This window comes from Hyla sarda, chromosome 2 (assembly GCF_029499605.1).
Source record: "Hyla sarda isolate aHylSar1 chromosome 2, aHylSar1.hap1, whole genome shotgun sequence".
NCBI lineage: Eukaryota > Metazoa > Chordata > Amphibia > Anura > Hylidae > Hyla > Hyla sarda.
Genome location: NC_079190.1, coordinates 797,819 through 812,500, shown reverse-complemented (window position 1 = coordinate 812,500; position 14,682 = coordinate 797,819). Strand labels below are relative to the sequence as shown.

Sequence of the window (14,682 nt, the reverse complement as noted above, 5' to 3'; positions counted from 1 at the left end):
TTCTCCCCTCCACATAACTACTATAATACTGCCCCTATATACAAGAATATAACTACTATAATACTGCTCCTATATACAAGAATATAACTACTATAATACTGCTCCTATATACAAGAATATAACTACTATAATACTGCTCCTATATACAAGAATATAACTACTATAATACTGCTCCTATATACAAGAATATAACTACTATAATACTGCTCCTATATACAAGAAAACTACTATAACACTGCTCCTATATACAAGAATATAACTACTATAATACTGCTCCTATATACAAGAATATAACTACTATAATACTGCTCCAATATACAAGAATATAACTACTATAATACTGCTCCTATATACAAGAATATAACTACTATAATACTGCTCCTATATACAAGAATATAACTACTATAATACTGCTCCTATATACACGAATATAACTACTATAATACTGCTCCTATATACAAGAATATATCTACTATAATACTGCTCCTATATACAAGAATATAACTACTATAATACTGCTCCTATATACAAGAATATAACTTCTATAATACTGCTCCTATATACAAGAATATAACTACTATAATACTGCTCCTGTATACAAGAATATAACTACTATAATACTGCTCCTATATACAAGAATATAACTACTATAATACTGCTCCTATATACAAGAATATAACTACTATAATACTGCTCCTATATACAGGAATATAACTACTATAATACTGCTCCTGTATACAAGAATATAACTACTATAATACTGCTCCTATATACAAGAATATAACTACTATAATACTGCTCCTGTATACAAGAATATAACTACTATAATACTGCCTCCTATATACAAGAATATAACTACTATAATACTGCTCCTATATACAAGAATATAACTACTATAATACTGCTCCTATATACAAGAATATAACTACTATAATACTGCCTCCTATATACAAGAATATAACTACTATAATACTACTCCTATATACAAGAATATAACTACTATCATACTGCCTCCTATATACAATAATATAACTACTATAATACTGCCCCTATATACAAGAATATACCTACTATAATACTGCTCCTATAAACAATAATATAACTACTATAATACTGCCCCTATATACAAGAATATACCTACTATAATACTGCCCCTATATACAAGAATATAACTACTATAATACTGCCTCCTATAAACAAGAATATAACTACTATAATACTGCCTCCTATAAACAAGAATATAACTACTATAATACTGCCTCCTAGCTGTGAGGTTGTGTGTCTGTGGTTCTCCTCATGTCTGGAGCAAGCCCAGGGCGGGGAAGCTCCCCAAGCAAGGCCCAGGCTTCTCGGCCTACACTGGGGGAAAACTCCCAGGCTTCTTCTAATGTGGATGTAAATCCTAAAGTCATTCCAGTACAGAAGAATACTGAGCATGTAAGTCCAGCCATTGCAAAGAAGGAAAATACAGCGAAGGACGTATGTAAAGAAAAGAAAGCAGCAGCAGCAGCAGCAAGTATGTCTAAGGAATGTGATGTGGAACAGTCTGCCAGCCATGGTGTACAGTGTGATGGTAACATGACTGAATTCAAGACAGAATCCATTGTGGGAACTCCAAAGTCTGCTAACCGAGGCCATGATGGTGCACAGGAGCTGGGGCAGAGTGGATCACATGGAGGTGCACAGGAGCTGGGGCAGAGTGGATCACATGGAGGTGCACAGGAGCTGGGGCAGAGTGGATCACATGGAGGTGCACAGGAGCTGGGGCAGAGTGGATCACATGGAGGTGCACAGGAGCTGGGGCAGAGTGGATCACATGGAGGTGCACAGGAGCTGGGGCAGAGTGGATCACATGGAGGTGCACAGGAGCTGGGGCAGAGTGGATCACAGGCAGCAGGTGTGCAGCTCCACTCTCCAGCACAGAGACAGAGGAGGACATCACTGGAGAGGCTAACATTACAGGAGAACCTGAAACAACAAGAGGTGGTCTCCAGCATGACCCGCTCAGGCCGCACAAGATCCCAGGCTGGAGGTAAGAGCCACAATACTGACAAGTCTATGGAGGTGACACCAGGGAAATATGTGGAGAAATATGAAAGTGTTTACAAAACTGTTCCTGCCCCGGACCCTAATGTATGTGACCGGGCCTCAGGAGATACAAGCAGCCAAGGCTCCTCTGTGTTCACCCAGCGTGAGAGACTTTCCAGACCCCTCCAGCAGGACAAAGAGACCACCCGGGCACCAGAGCTACAGCTGGCGGAGGAGATCCCAGCACTGGTGAGGAGGATGGAGGAGCTGAAGCACCTAAAACATATGCTGCAAATGCAGATTGACTGTATATACAAACTGAAGACAGCGAATCCACAGTACAAGTCCATGCATGATGATAAACTATATGCACTGAGCACAGAACTGGCCACCATAGTGAGTGAGATGGACTCTATACTGGAGAGGATGGGACCTTTGGCGGAATCCTATAGGAACAAGGAGCGCTTTTCCCAATACCAGCTGAGTTTTGGTGCAGAGCCCAGATCGGATGTGGCACCTGTCATCACCCCAGATGAGCCCCAGGAGGTGACAAGACCCCTTATAAAACCCCCAAGTTTCACCTTCAAGGATCGGCATGTTCATAAGCCCGAGGAGCAGCAACCTCAGAGACCTGCAGATGTTCTGGAGCCTGCAACTCACTTACCTGCAGAGGCACTACAAGTCCCAGAAGTCCCAGTGCATCAGGAGGACAGTGGACATTTGCCGGTGTATGAAGGTGATGGGGTGATGGAGCAGAGCTCTAATGTTGGGGCACGGACTGGGGGTGAGGACTGTGATAATGTTGGGGCACGGACTGGGGGTGAGGACTGTGATGATGTTGGGGCACAGACTGGGGGTGCGGACTGTGATGTTCCTGAGGGGTTGGTGGCTGGAGGGGGTGCACAATCTGTGTGGGGTGTAATGTCTGATAATGATATAGAGGTGGATGGGACAGGTGATGTTGTACACAATTCTGTGCATGATTTCCCCCCTTTACCTACAAGCACAGCAGCTGTGGTGGGGCCCCCTAGAGTAGACCCCAACCCTGTAAGACAGGACGCAGGGACCCGCCAGGTTCCTTCAAGAAATGCCTGGAGCCGTGGTGCTCCATCCTTCACCTCCAGCGCCAATTACACTGGCCAGGCATTTAAAAGGAGGAATGTGGTGAGATTTCGGCACAGAGGTGCCAAGGAGGACCTTCCGGATAGGAGGTTTGTGGTGAGGGAGCTCCTGTGCCACCAGATGGGGTTTGTGCCAGCGGACATCTTGGCGGTAATAAACCTTCCAGATAGACAGGGCTATGATGTCAGCTTTAAGCTCATGTCTAATCTGGATAGGTTCTGGTCCAACTTCCCCAGGTTCAGAGACAAGGATGGATGGAGTAAATTTAGTTTTATTCCCATATCCAAGCCAGATACCGTCATCATCAATATCATCTTCTGGAATGAAGCTGTTCCTCCCCAGGACATTGTGGTGTGGCTCCGCAGACATTGTGACCTGGTGTCTGATCTCACCAAGAACAGAGATGATGACGGTATCTGGACTGGAGGGTGGAAGGTCCTGGTGAAGCTGCGCCAACATGGGAACATCACACAACATCTGCCCAACTCCTTCTTCATTGGGAGGGAAAAGGGCGTTTGCTTCTACCCCGGTCAGCCCAGAAAGTGCTTTAAATGTGGTAAACCTGGACATCTGGCTAACACCTGTACTGTGGTAAAGTGTAACTTGTGTGGTGAGACTGGTCACCTAAGTGCTGACTGCCAAAACATCAGGTGTAATCTCTGTGGTGAGATCGGTCACCCTCACCGGGACTGTCCCAATGCCTGGCACAACATCTGCCGGGAGCTTCCTGATGAGGACCTTGTGGCGGGGGCAGAGGCTGTAGAGGAGGAGGCTTTGTTATCAGACCCTATTCTGACCAGACAGGAGGTCCAGACAGATGTGAGTAACACTGCACCAACACCTCAGCAGTCAGAGAGCACACAGGGGGACATGGAGGTTGTGCCACAAGACCAGCAGCAGCCGGGGGTATCCTCTTCTGTGTCTGAGGGGAATAGGATGCAGCAAAATAAAAGGAGGAAAAAAGACAAGTCCTCCCGCAGGCCTGAGGGGGAGAACAGCATCGTTCAAAGTGTGAAAAAAAGGGCTGACAACAGGGCAGGAGTGATGGTGGTGTCCAACAGGTACGAGGTCCTGTCAGAGTCCGAGGGAGATTTGGACACTGAGATAAAAAGAATAGAGGGTGAATGTGATGGTGACACAAGGGACCAACCCCCAATAAAAAGAAAACCGCAGAGTGTGAAAGATAATGTAGAGTCAGATATGGAGACAGGTGGTGGCCAGCGGGACTCAGATTCTGACTTGTGATGATGGGGATCAGGTCTCTGCTCTTCTGTCTTATCATGGCTGGGTTTACTTTAAGGGTCCTTTCTACTAATGTGAACAGTATCAAAGTGAGGAGGACACGGCACATAGTCTATGACCATCTTAGAGACCTGGACACAGATGTCATCTTCATGCAGGAGACGCGCCTGACTTCTTCAGGGTATTTACGTGAGGCTGAGAGGGAATGGACGTCTGGGCCTTCTTTCTGGTCACTGGCTGTGGAGCCTTATGCCGGGGTGGCCATACTGTTTACCACCAGGGATGTGACTGTACATAGGATGACAGAGGTTGTCATGGGAAGGTGTCTGATCCTGGAGGTCACTATCCATGGTAGAAGGCTCCGGCTAATAAATATCTATGGCCCGCAGACAGTGACCGAAAGGATCCAGCTATTTAATGATGTCAAGCCATATCTATTCACATCTGTTCCTGTTATAATGGCCGGGGATTTTAACGTCACTAGGACATCAAGTGACAGGTCCTCAGGTAGAGCGGTGGCCAGGGACTCCAAGGTCCTAAATAACATAATCTTGCAGGCCGGTCTGTGTGATGTGTTCACACAGGGTGGAAGAAAACCAAAACTCACATACACCTGTTCTGACAGGAGCAGTAGAATAGATATGGCGTTTGTGCGTCCTGAAGAATTTATTAGTGATAGGAATGAAAAAACTGTCCCTTATTCAGATCACATGGCCTTAGTTTTCCATCTTGGTGTCACTAAGCGCCCAGATATTGGAAGGGGGCTCTGGAAGCTCAATTCTAATATCTTGGATGATGTGCATGTTCAGGGAGGTATTCACTCTCTTATACAGGGCCAGCTAGAGCGGGTGGACTTCTATGATGATATGGCCGCCTGGTGGGAGGATGTCAAGGATGAGATCAGAACCCTCTTAAAGAGACTGTCCTTTAAAAAGGGGAGGAGTAAGTATGGCCAGTATCTCAAGCTGCGCAAAGAATTGGAGTCACTATATTCGGCAGGTGGGGACCAACAAAGGATTGACCGGCTGAAATCTGAGATAAGGCAGTATCAGTACAGCAGGTATACCTCCCTGGTTCTTGAACGGGATTATGGGTCCTTAGGGTCTCCTGATCCCTTTGAGAATTGCCGGGAGCGGGTGGCAAATAAATCTGTCACCGGTCTCACTGACTCCCAGGGTGTTTTGCAGGAATCTCGGGAGGGTATCCTGGGGGTGGTGAGATCGTACTATGCTGACTTGTTTCAGAGGAAGGTTTTGGATAGAGACAAGATGACCCAATTCTTGGAGACAACTCCGCTCCCTGATACTAATGATTTGGACTTTTCTCCTTTGACAGCAGAATTGACGGTGGCAGAGGTTAAAGAGGCCATTGATAAGTTACATCTGAAGAAGGCACCAGGTCCAGATGGGATAACAGCAGAATTCTATAAGACATTCAGAGACCTCTTGGCCCCAATCCTCGTGAATGTTTACACAAATTGTCTAGAAAGTCACCTGATGCCTCCATCCATGAGAGTGTCCTCGCTGATTCTGCTGTCTAAAGGTAAAGAGCCGAGTGACATCAAGAACTGGAGGCCAATTGCCCTCTTGAATGTCGACAGGAAGATTCTGGCAAAAATCCTGTTTTCTAGGTTAGTTTGTCTGTCCCCGGCACTGTTGGCAGGCTGTCAGTATGGCACAGTAAAAGGGCGGAACATCTCTGGGGCAGTGATCTCCATAAGGGAGATGTTTGAGAGATGTAAAGCCCTGAGGTGTGGGAGATATGTTGTGAGTCTTGACCAGGCTAAAGCCTTTGACAGAGTAGATCATGAGTATCTATGGGCCACTTTGTCAAAGTACGGTATTCCGGGACAATTCATCGATTGGCTGAAGACTTTGTATTGTGAGGCCGAGAGCTTTCCTCTGATCAATGGTTGGCAGGGTGACACCTTCAGGGTTGAGGCGGGGGTGAGACAAGGTTGCCCACTGAGTCCGCTGCTGTATGTATTTGCCTTAGACCCGTTTCTGAGGTCACTGCAGGAGTGTGGTTTTCAGGGGGTGCCGGTCCCCCACTGCCTGCCCCTGAGTGTTGTTGCCTATGCGGATGATGTGACTGTAGTGATATCTGAGCCTCGTGAGGTGGAGATGTTGTCTATGGCCATCAGAAGTTACTCGGAGGCCTCAGGGTCTCTGGTCAACCTTGAGAAGAGTCAAGCTCTCTGGGTATCAGATACTGATCCAGACTTTGACCTGCCCCAATTTGTGAGAGCCTCCACCTATATTAAAATCCTAGGGGTCAAATTCGGGAGGGACGATAATGCCAGACTAAATTGGGAAGAGAAATTGGAAGCCGGAAATGCAAAGGTTCAGCGATGGAAGAACTGGAGGCTGACTTATAGAGAAAGGGTTAAAATGTTGAAGACTTACCTGGTCCCCGTCTTCTTGTATGTCTCTGTCGTTTTTCCTTTGCCAGAATCTTTCTCCGCTCGGCTCTTTAGCCTGTTCTTCCAGATGTTTTGGGGGAACAGGTTGAACCCAATAAAAAGAGGGATCACTTACCTACAGAGGAGAGAGGGTGGGTTGGATATGCTGAATCCAAGGGTGTTCTTTGACTCCATGTTTCTAAAAGTTAATTTTGGTTGCCTGGACTCAAACAACAGCTCCCTGTGGGCGAATAGTATCAGGGACTGGATATTGCCTTTTGCAGAGTCTTGGGTGCGAGGCGGCAGTCTCAAGAGGGGGAGATGGACGCGTGACTACCTCCCCCCGTACCTGGAATACGGGCTCAGATGTCTGAAGAGATGGCGCATTGAGAAGTCCTATATAGAGAGTAAGACCCGTAAAGAGCTTTATGTCAGGGTTTGTAGGACCTTTTTCTTTTTACAGCCAGCTCTAAGGGACTGTACATCCGCCATTTTACGAGACAGTCTGAGGCTTCTAAACAGTGTGAGGCTACCGAACAAATTCCATGACATCGCCTGGCTGTCACTGCATGGGAAACTGTTTGTAAGAGGGAATTTAAAATACTTAAGTGTGTCAGATCGGAAGTGTCCCCTAGGGTGTCAGGAGGAGGAGACCATGACACATTTTATATCTGAGTGCTGGGGAGGGCGACACATATGGCAGGTGATATCCAACAAGCTAAGAATCCCGAGATTACAGACCCTAAAATACTCAGAAATAATTTACGGTGTAACATCTAGTGTAAGTGGCATTGACCGGGAGACCTTATATATCATCATATCTGTCATAAAATACTACCATTGGCACACCAGAACCAGAGTCTCCATGTACAGTGAACCCTTCCATGATAGGAGAGCAGTAGACCTGATCCTGACAGAACTGAGGTGGGTAAAGTGCTTGGAGATCAGGAAGGATGAGAAAAATTGTTTATTATGGAGGAACGTGTATATAGAATGATATTTACCTTCATGATACTTTTGTGTTGTTATTTATTTATTTACTTTTATTCTCATTTAAAAGCAATGGGCTTTTTCTAAGTTAACATTATTGTTTCTTTTGTAATGGAAGTGTATGATATTTAATATTTGATATTGTTTTGATAATTTTGGTCGAGTGTACTGTAATATTTCTGTTTGTTTTTTACTAATAAAAATTGCCTCCTATATACAAGAATATAACTACTATAATACTGCCCCTATATACAAGAATATAACTACTATAATACTGCTCCTATATACAAGAATATAACTACTATAATACTGCCTCCTATATACAAGAATATAACTACTATAATACTGCTCCTATATACAAGAATATAACTACTATAATACTGCCCCCTATATACAAGAATATAACTAATATAATACTGCTCCTATATACAAGAATATAACTACTATAATACTGCTCCTATATACAAGAATATAACTACTATAATACTGCTCCTATATACAAGAATATAACTACTATAATACTGCTCCTATATACAAGAATATAACTACTATAATACTGCTCCTGTATACAAGAATATAACTACTATAATACTGCTCCTGTATACAAGAATATAACTACTATAATACTGCCTCCTATATACAAGAATATAACTACTATAATACTGCCTCCTATATACAAGAATATAACTACTATAATACTGCTCCTATATACAAGAATATAACTACTATCATACTGCCTCCTATATACAATAATATAACTACTATAATACTGCCTCCTATATACAAGAATATAACTACTATAATACTGCTCCTATATACAAGAATATAACTACTATCATACTGCCTCCTATATACAATAATATAACTACTATAATACTGCCCCTATATACAAGAATATACCTACTATAATACTGCCTCCTATATACAAGAATATAACTACTATAATACTGCCCCTATATACAAGAATATAACTACTATAATACTGCTCCTATATACAAGAATATAACTACTATAATACTGCCTCCTATATACAAGAATATAACTACTATAATACTGCTCCTATATACAAGAATATAACTACTATAATACTGCCCCCTATATACAAGAATATAACTAATATAATACTGCACCTATATACAAGAATATAACTACTATAATACTGCCTCCTATATACAAGAATATAACTACTATAATACTGCCTCCTATATACAAGAATATAACTACTATAATACTGCCTCCTATATACAAGAATATAACTACTATAATACTGCTCCTATATACAAGAATATAACTACTATAATACTGCTCCTATATACAAGAATATAACTACTATAATACTGCCCCTATATACAAGAATATAACTACTATAATACTGCTCCTATATACAAGAATATAACTACTATAATACTGCTCCTATATACAAGAATATAACTACTATAATACTGCTCCTATATACAAGAATATAACTACTATAATACTGCTCCTATATACAAGAATATAACTACTATCATACTGCCTCCTATATACAAGAATATAACTAATATAATACTGCTCCTATATACAAGAATATAACTACTATAATACTGCTCCTATATACAAGAATATAACTACTATAATACTGCTCCTATATACAAGAATATAACTACTATAATACTGCTCCTATATACAAGAATATAACTACTATAATACTGCTCCTATATACAAGAATATAACTACTATAATACTGCCCCCTATATACAAGAATATAACTAATATAATACTGCACCTATATACAAGAATATAACTACTATAATACTGCCTCCTATATACAAGAATATAACTACTATAATACTGCCTCCTATATACAAGAATATAACTACTATAATACTGCCTCCTATATACAAGAATATAACTACTATAATACTGCTCCTATATACAAGAATATAACTACTATAATACTGCTCCTATATACAAGAATATAACTACTATAATACTGCCCCTATATACAAGAATATAACTACTATAATACTGCTCCTATATACAAGAATATAACTACTATAATACTGCTCCTATATACAAGAATATAACTACTATAATACTGCTCCTATATACAAGAATATAACTACTATAATACTGCTCCTATATACAAGAATATAACTACTATCATACTGCCTCCTATATACAAGAATATAACTAATATAATACTGCTCCTATATACAAGAATATAACTAATATAATACTGCTCCTATATACAAGAATATAACTACTATAATACTGCCCCTATATACAAGAATATAATTACTATACTACTGCTCCTATATACAAGAATATAACTACTATAATACTGCTCCTATATACAAGAATATAACTACTATAATACTGCTCCTATATACAAGAATATAACTACTATAATACTGCTCCTATATACAAGAATATAACTACTATAATACTGCTCCTATATACAAGAATATAACTACTATAATACTGGCCCTATATACAAGAATATAACTACTATAATACTGCCTCCCAGCTGAGAGGTTGTGTCTGTGTAGCTCTCCTGATGTCTGGAGAAAGCCCAGGGAGGGGCCACCCTGGGTGGGGAAGCTCCCCAAGCAAGGCCCAGGCTTCAAGGCCTATTCTGGGAATTAATCCCCAGACACCTCAAACCCTGAATGAACATCCAAAAGTTGATTTGGAAGATGGAAATGTCCAGAATGTCAGAAGTCTCAGTGCAGCAAGAAGCACAGATGAGAAGAAAGCTGTGGAACTAAAGAAGGAATCATCAAGTAAGGTAATGGCTGCAGGTACAATCCACCCCTCCTGCAGTCAGACAGAGGAGAACATCCCTGGAGAAGCAGACCATGCAGGAGAATCTGCAGCAGCCGGTCCTGATACGTTCTGTCCGCACACGATACGGGAGCGGGAGCAGCGCAAAAGTTACAAGCACGCCAGATGAGACCAGAGGGAGTACACCAGGAAGGCTTCAGGGGGCCACAAGTGCGGTCACTGGGAAGAACCAGGGGCCCAGTCCCCAGTCTGGAGATTGTGACCCCGCAGCAGTGACCACAGCCGCACCGAGACAGATCCCACCTCAGAAGCAGAGTCCTGTGAGTACCCCACCAGTGCGGCCCCCCAATACTCAGTGGGCACCTGAACTGTGTTTGGCCGAGCAGATCCCAGCTCAGGTAAAGAGACTTGAGACTTTAAAAAAGACAAAGTTACAGCTGCAGAAACAGATAGACTGTATATACAAGCTAAAGGCAGCAAACCCCAATAACCAGGCCGTACATGACAAGAAGCTGAGCTCCCTCGCTGTGCAGCTCGCTGACACTGTGCAGGACATGGAGGACGTATTGGACCAGATGGGACCAGTCGCTGAGACCTTCAGAAACCAGCAGCGATTTGAGGGATATAAGGAAAGACCAGCAACAAAGTCATCTCCATCTACTGCTGAACCCAAGTCTACAACCTGTCCAGGGGACACCCAGCAGTCCTGTACAAGACAAGAGGACATCCAGCAGTCCTGTGCAAGACCACTCCTCAGACCAGCCAGCTTCCCTTTTGAGAAAGGAAATTTGTACAGACAAGCAGAAGCAAGCGTCCAACAACAACAGAGACCTGCAGAGACTCCTCCAGAGGTACCACAAGTCCCAGCAGTCAGCACGGTGAAGCAGGACTATGGACACATACCTGAAGGTAACTCTGTAACCGTTGTGCAGTCACCACAAGCCCCTGGGGGCAGTAGAGAGCAGCAGGACTGTGGACTCTTACCTGAAGGCAGCAGTGCAGCAGAGAGTTCACAGGACATGGCTCTGCAGGGCTTGCTGGGCTCTGTAGTGCAAGATCATTCTGCCAGTGACTGCAATGATATGAATGTATGTGATATTACTGATAATGTGTCTGCAGAGGGGGGCGCTTCACAGTCTGTGTGGGATCTGGGGTCATCTCTGGGGTCAGGTCCACCATTAGTTCAGCCTTCAGAGGCTTGTGACCCCCAGAGTATAGAGGTTGATGGTGGGGAGGGGGCTGTACAGTCTGATGCACAACACTTCCCCCCTTTAGTCACACAAGTATCAGACCCCCCCTAGTACGGCTGGTCAGCAGCCACCACAGCGCCCCCAAGTACAGCAGGAGGGTAGAAGTAGTGGCGCCTCCTCTGGTAATGCCTGGAGTCGTGGATCACCATTCATGTCCAATGTGAATTATACAGGTCAGGCTTTCAAGAGGAGGAACGTGGTCAGGTTCAGACATAGAGGGGCCAAGGAGGAGCTGCCTGACAGGAGGTTTGTGGTCCGTGAACTTCTGTGCCACCAAATGGGCTTCCTGCCATCTAACATCCTGGCAGTGATAAACCTTCCTGACAGGCAGGGCTATGACATCAGCTTCAAACTCATGTCTGACCTGGACCGCTTCTGGGCCCATGTCACCCGGGTGAGAGATGCTGATGGCTGGAATAAGTTCAGCTTTGTCCCCATCTCCAGACCAGACACAGCAAACGTCACCATTATATTCTGGAACGAGTCTGTCCCCCCCCAGGATATTGTCGTATGGTTAAAGAGACACTGTGACCTAATGTCAGACCTGACTAAGACCAGGGATGAGGACGGCATATGGACGGGCGGGTGGAAGGTCCTGGTAAAGTTACGGCAGATTAATAACATAACCCAACATCTGCCCAATTCTTTCTTCATTGGCCGGGAGAAAGGGGTTTGCTTCTATGCAGGTCAGCCCAGAAAATGCTTCAAGTGTGGGAAGACCGGTCATATCGCGAGTGTGTGCACCCTAGTGAAGTGTAATTTATGTGGGGAGATCAGCCATGTCAGCGCCACCTGCCAGAATATCCGCTGCAACCTCTGTGGTAAGACCGGTCACTCCCATAGGGACTGTCCTGACGCCTGGCATAACATCTGTAAGGACTTCCCTGATGAGGACCTGCTGGAGGGGGCAGAGGACCTGGAGGGGGAGACATTGGTGTCAGGGTCAGCAGTGACACAACCCGAGCCTCAGCATAACATGGGTGACACTAGAGGTGACGATATGGGTGACAATATTGGTGACACTAGCGGTGACAATATGGGTGACAATATTGGTGACACAGTGCCCGACCAGTCCCAGCCAGGAGCCACTGAGGGGAACAGGGAGGTCACTGAGCAGGTTGTGGCCATGTCTTCTTCTGCCCCAGCATCAATAAATCCGCAGAAGAGACGGAAGAAAGACAAAACCAGCCGTAAGCCTGAGGAGGGATGGACCACTGTCCAAAAACCTTCCAAAAAGAAAGTAGACCCCGGGTCAGGTGTCATGACCATCACAAATAGGTACAGTGTCCTATCAGAGTCAGACGTTGAGGAAGAGATGGAGAGGGAGCTAAAGAGAGTGATAGATGAATTTAATGAAGACCAAGAGGGTGATCCCCCCACAAAAAAGAGACCCCCACGAGCAAAACGTCTGTCCGAATCGGACATGGAAACAGGTGGTCAGCAGGAGGGCTCAGACTCAGATCTGTGATGATGGGGGTGACATCTCTGCACTTTCTTCTTTCCTTTGTTATGATGGCCGACTTTACCCTTAAAGTGTTCTCCAGTAATGTGAACAGTGTCAGAGTGAGGAGGACCAGACACGCGGTTTATGACAATCTAAAGTCTATTGATGCTGACATCTTCTTCTTACAGGAGACACGTTTAAATACTCAAGGACTTTTACGTGAGGCAGAGCGTGAATGGCGGTCTGGTCCATCCTTTTGGTCACTGGCTGTGGAACCAAGTGCCGGGGTCTCTATCCTGTTTACCACCAATGATGTAACTGTACATAGGCTGACAGAGGTATTGATGGGAAGGTGCCTAATGCTAGAAGTTACTATTCGGGGTAGAAGGCTCCGACTCATTAATATCAATGGTTCACAGACAGTGACTGAAAGGGTTAACCTTTATAATGAAGTGAAGCCATATCTCTTCAAGTCTGTCCCCGTCATCTTGGCCGGAGATTTTAATGCCTCCAGAACACCTAGTGACAGATCCTCTAATAGACCTCTAACACGAGACTCCAAGGTCTTAAACAACATCATTCTACAGGCCGGGTTGTCAGATGTGTTTGTGCAGGGTGGTCGGAAACCAAAATTTACCTATTTCTGTGGTGGAAGAAGTAGTCGTATAGATTTAGCTTTGGTTAGTCCCACAGAGACCATTGGTGAGAAGGATGAGAAGATCGTCCCTTATTCTGACCATCTGGCCTTATATTTTTGTCTGGGTGTCACACGGTGTCCTGAGACAGGTAGAGGGTTGTGGAGACTGAATTCCAGTCTATTAGAGGATCCTTCTGTGCAGAGACAGGTTCACTCTCTTATACAGGGTCAACTAGAGAGGGTGGACTTCTATGATGATATGGCCGCCTGGTGGGAGGATGTCAAGGATGAGATCAGAACCCTCTTAAAGAGACTGTCAGTTATAAAGGGGAAGAGTAAGTATGGCCAGTATCTCAAGCTGCGGAAAGAATTGGAGTCACTATATTTGGCGGGTGGGGACCAACAAAGGATAGACCGGCTGAAATCTGAGATAAGGCAGTATCAGTACAGCAGGTATACCTCCCTGGTTCTTGAAAGGGATTATGGGTCCTTAGGGTCTCCTGATCCCTTTGAGAATTGCCGGGAGCGGGTGGCAAATAAATCTGTCACCGGTCTCACTGACTCCCAGGGTGTTTTGCAGGAATCTCGGTAGGGTATCCTGGGGGTGGTGAGATCGTACTATGCTGACTTGTTTCAGAGGAAGGTTTTGGATAGAGACAAGATGACCCAATTCTTGGAGACAACTCCGCTCCCTGATACTAATGATTTGGACTTTTCTCCTTTGACAGCAGAATTGACGGTGGCGGAGGTCAAAGAGGCCATTGATAAGTTACATGTGAAGAAGGCACCAGGTCCAGATGGG

The 14,682-nt window shown here is 44.2% G+C and overlaps 2 protein-coding genes across 2 annotated transcripts in view; one reads left to right on the top strand and one right to left on the bottom strand.

Moving 5' to 3' along the window:
• The window catches only part of LOC130358146 (olfactory receptor 52M1-like), a 69,489-nt gene that overhangs the window by 14,535 nt on the left and 40,272 nt on the right, over window positions 1-14,682 (bottom strand). The window lies entirely within an intron of this gene.
• The window catches only part of LOC130358139 (uncharacterized), a 28,355-nt gene continuing 15,035 nt past the window's right edge, over window positions 1,363-14,682 (top strand). The window contains exons 1-2 of the mRNA XM_056560967.1: window positions 1,363-1,642; window positions 1,859-2,764. Coding sequence (XP_056416942.1) covers window positions 1,519-1,642; window positions 1,859-2,764 — 1,030 coding nt within the window. The 5' untranslated portion in view covers window positions 1,363-1,518. The remainder of the gene's footprint in view (window positions 1,643-1,858; window positions 2,765-14,682) is intronic.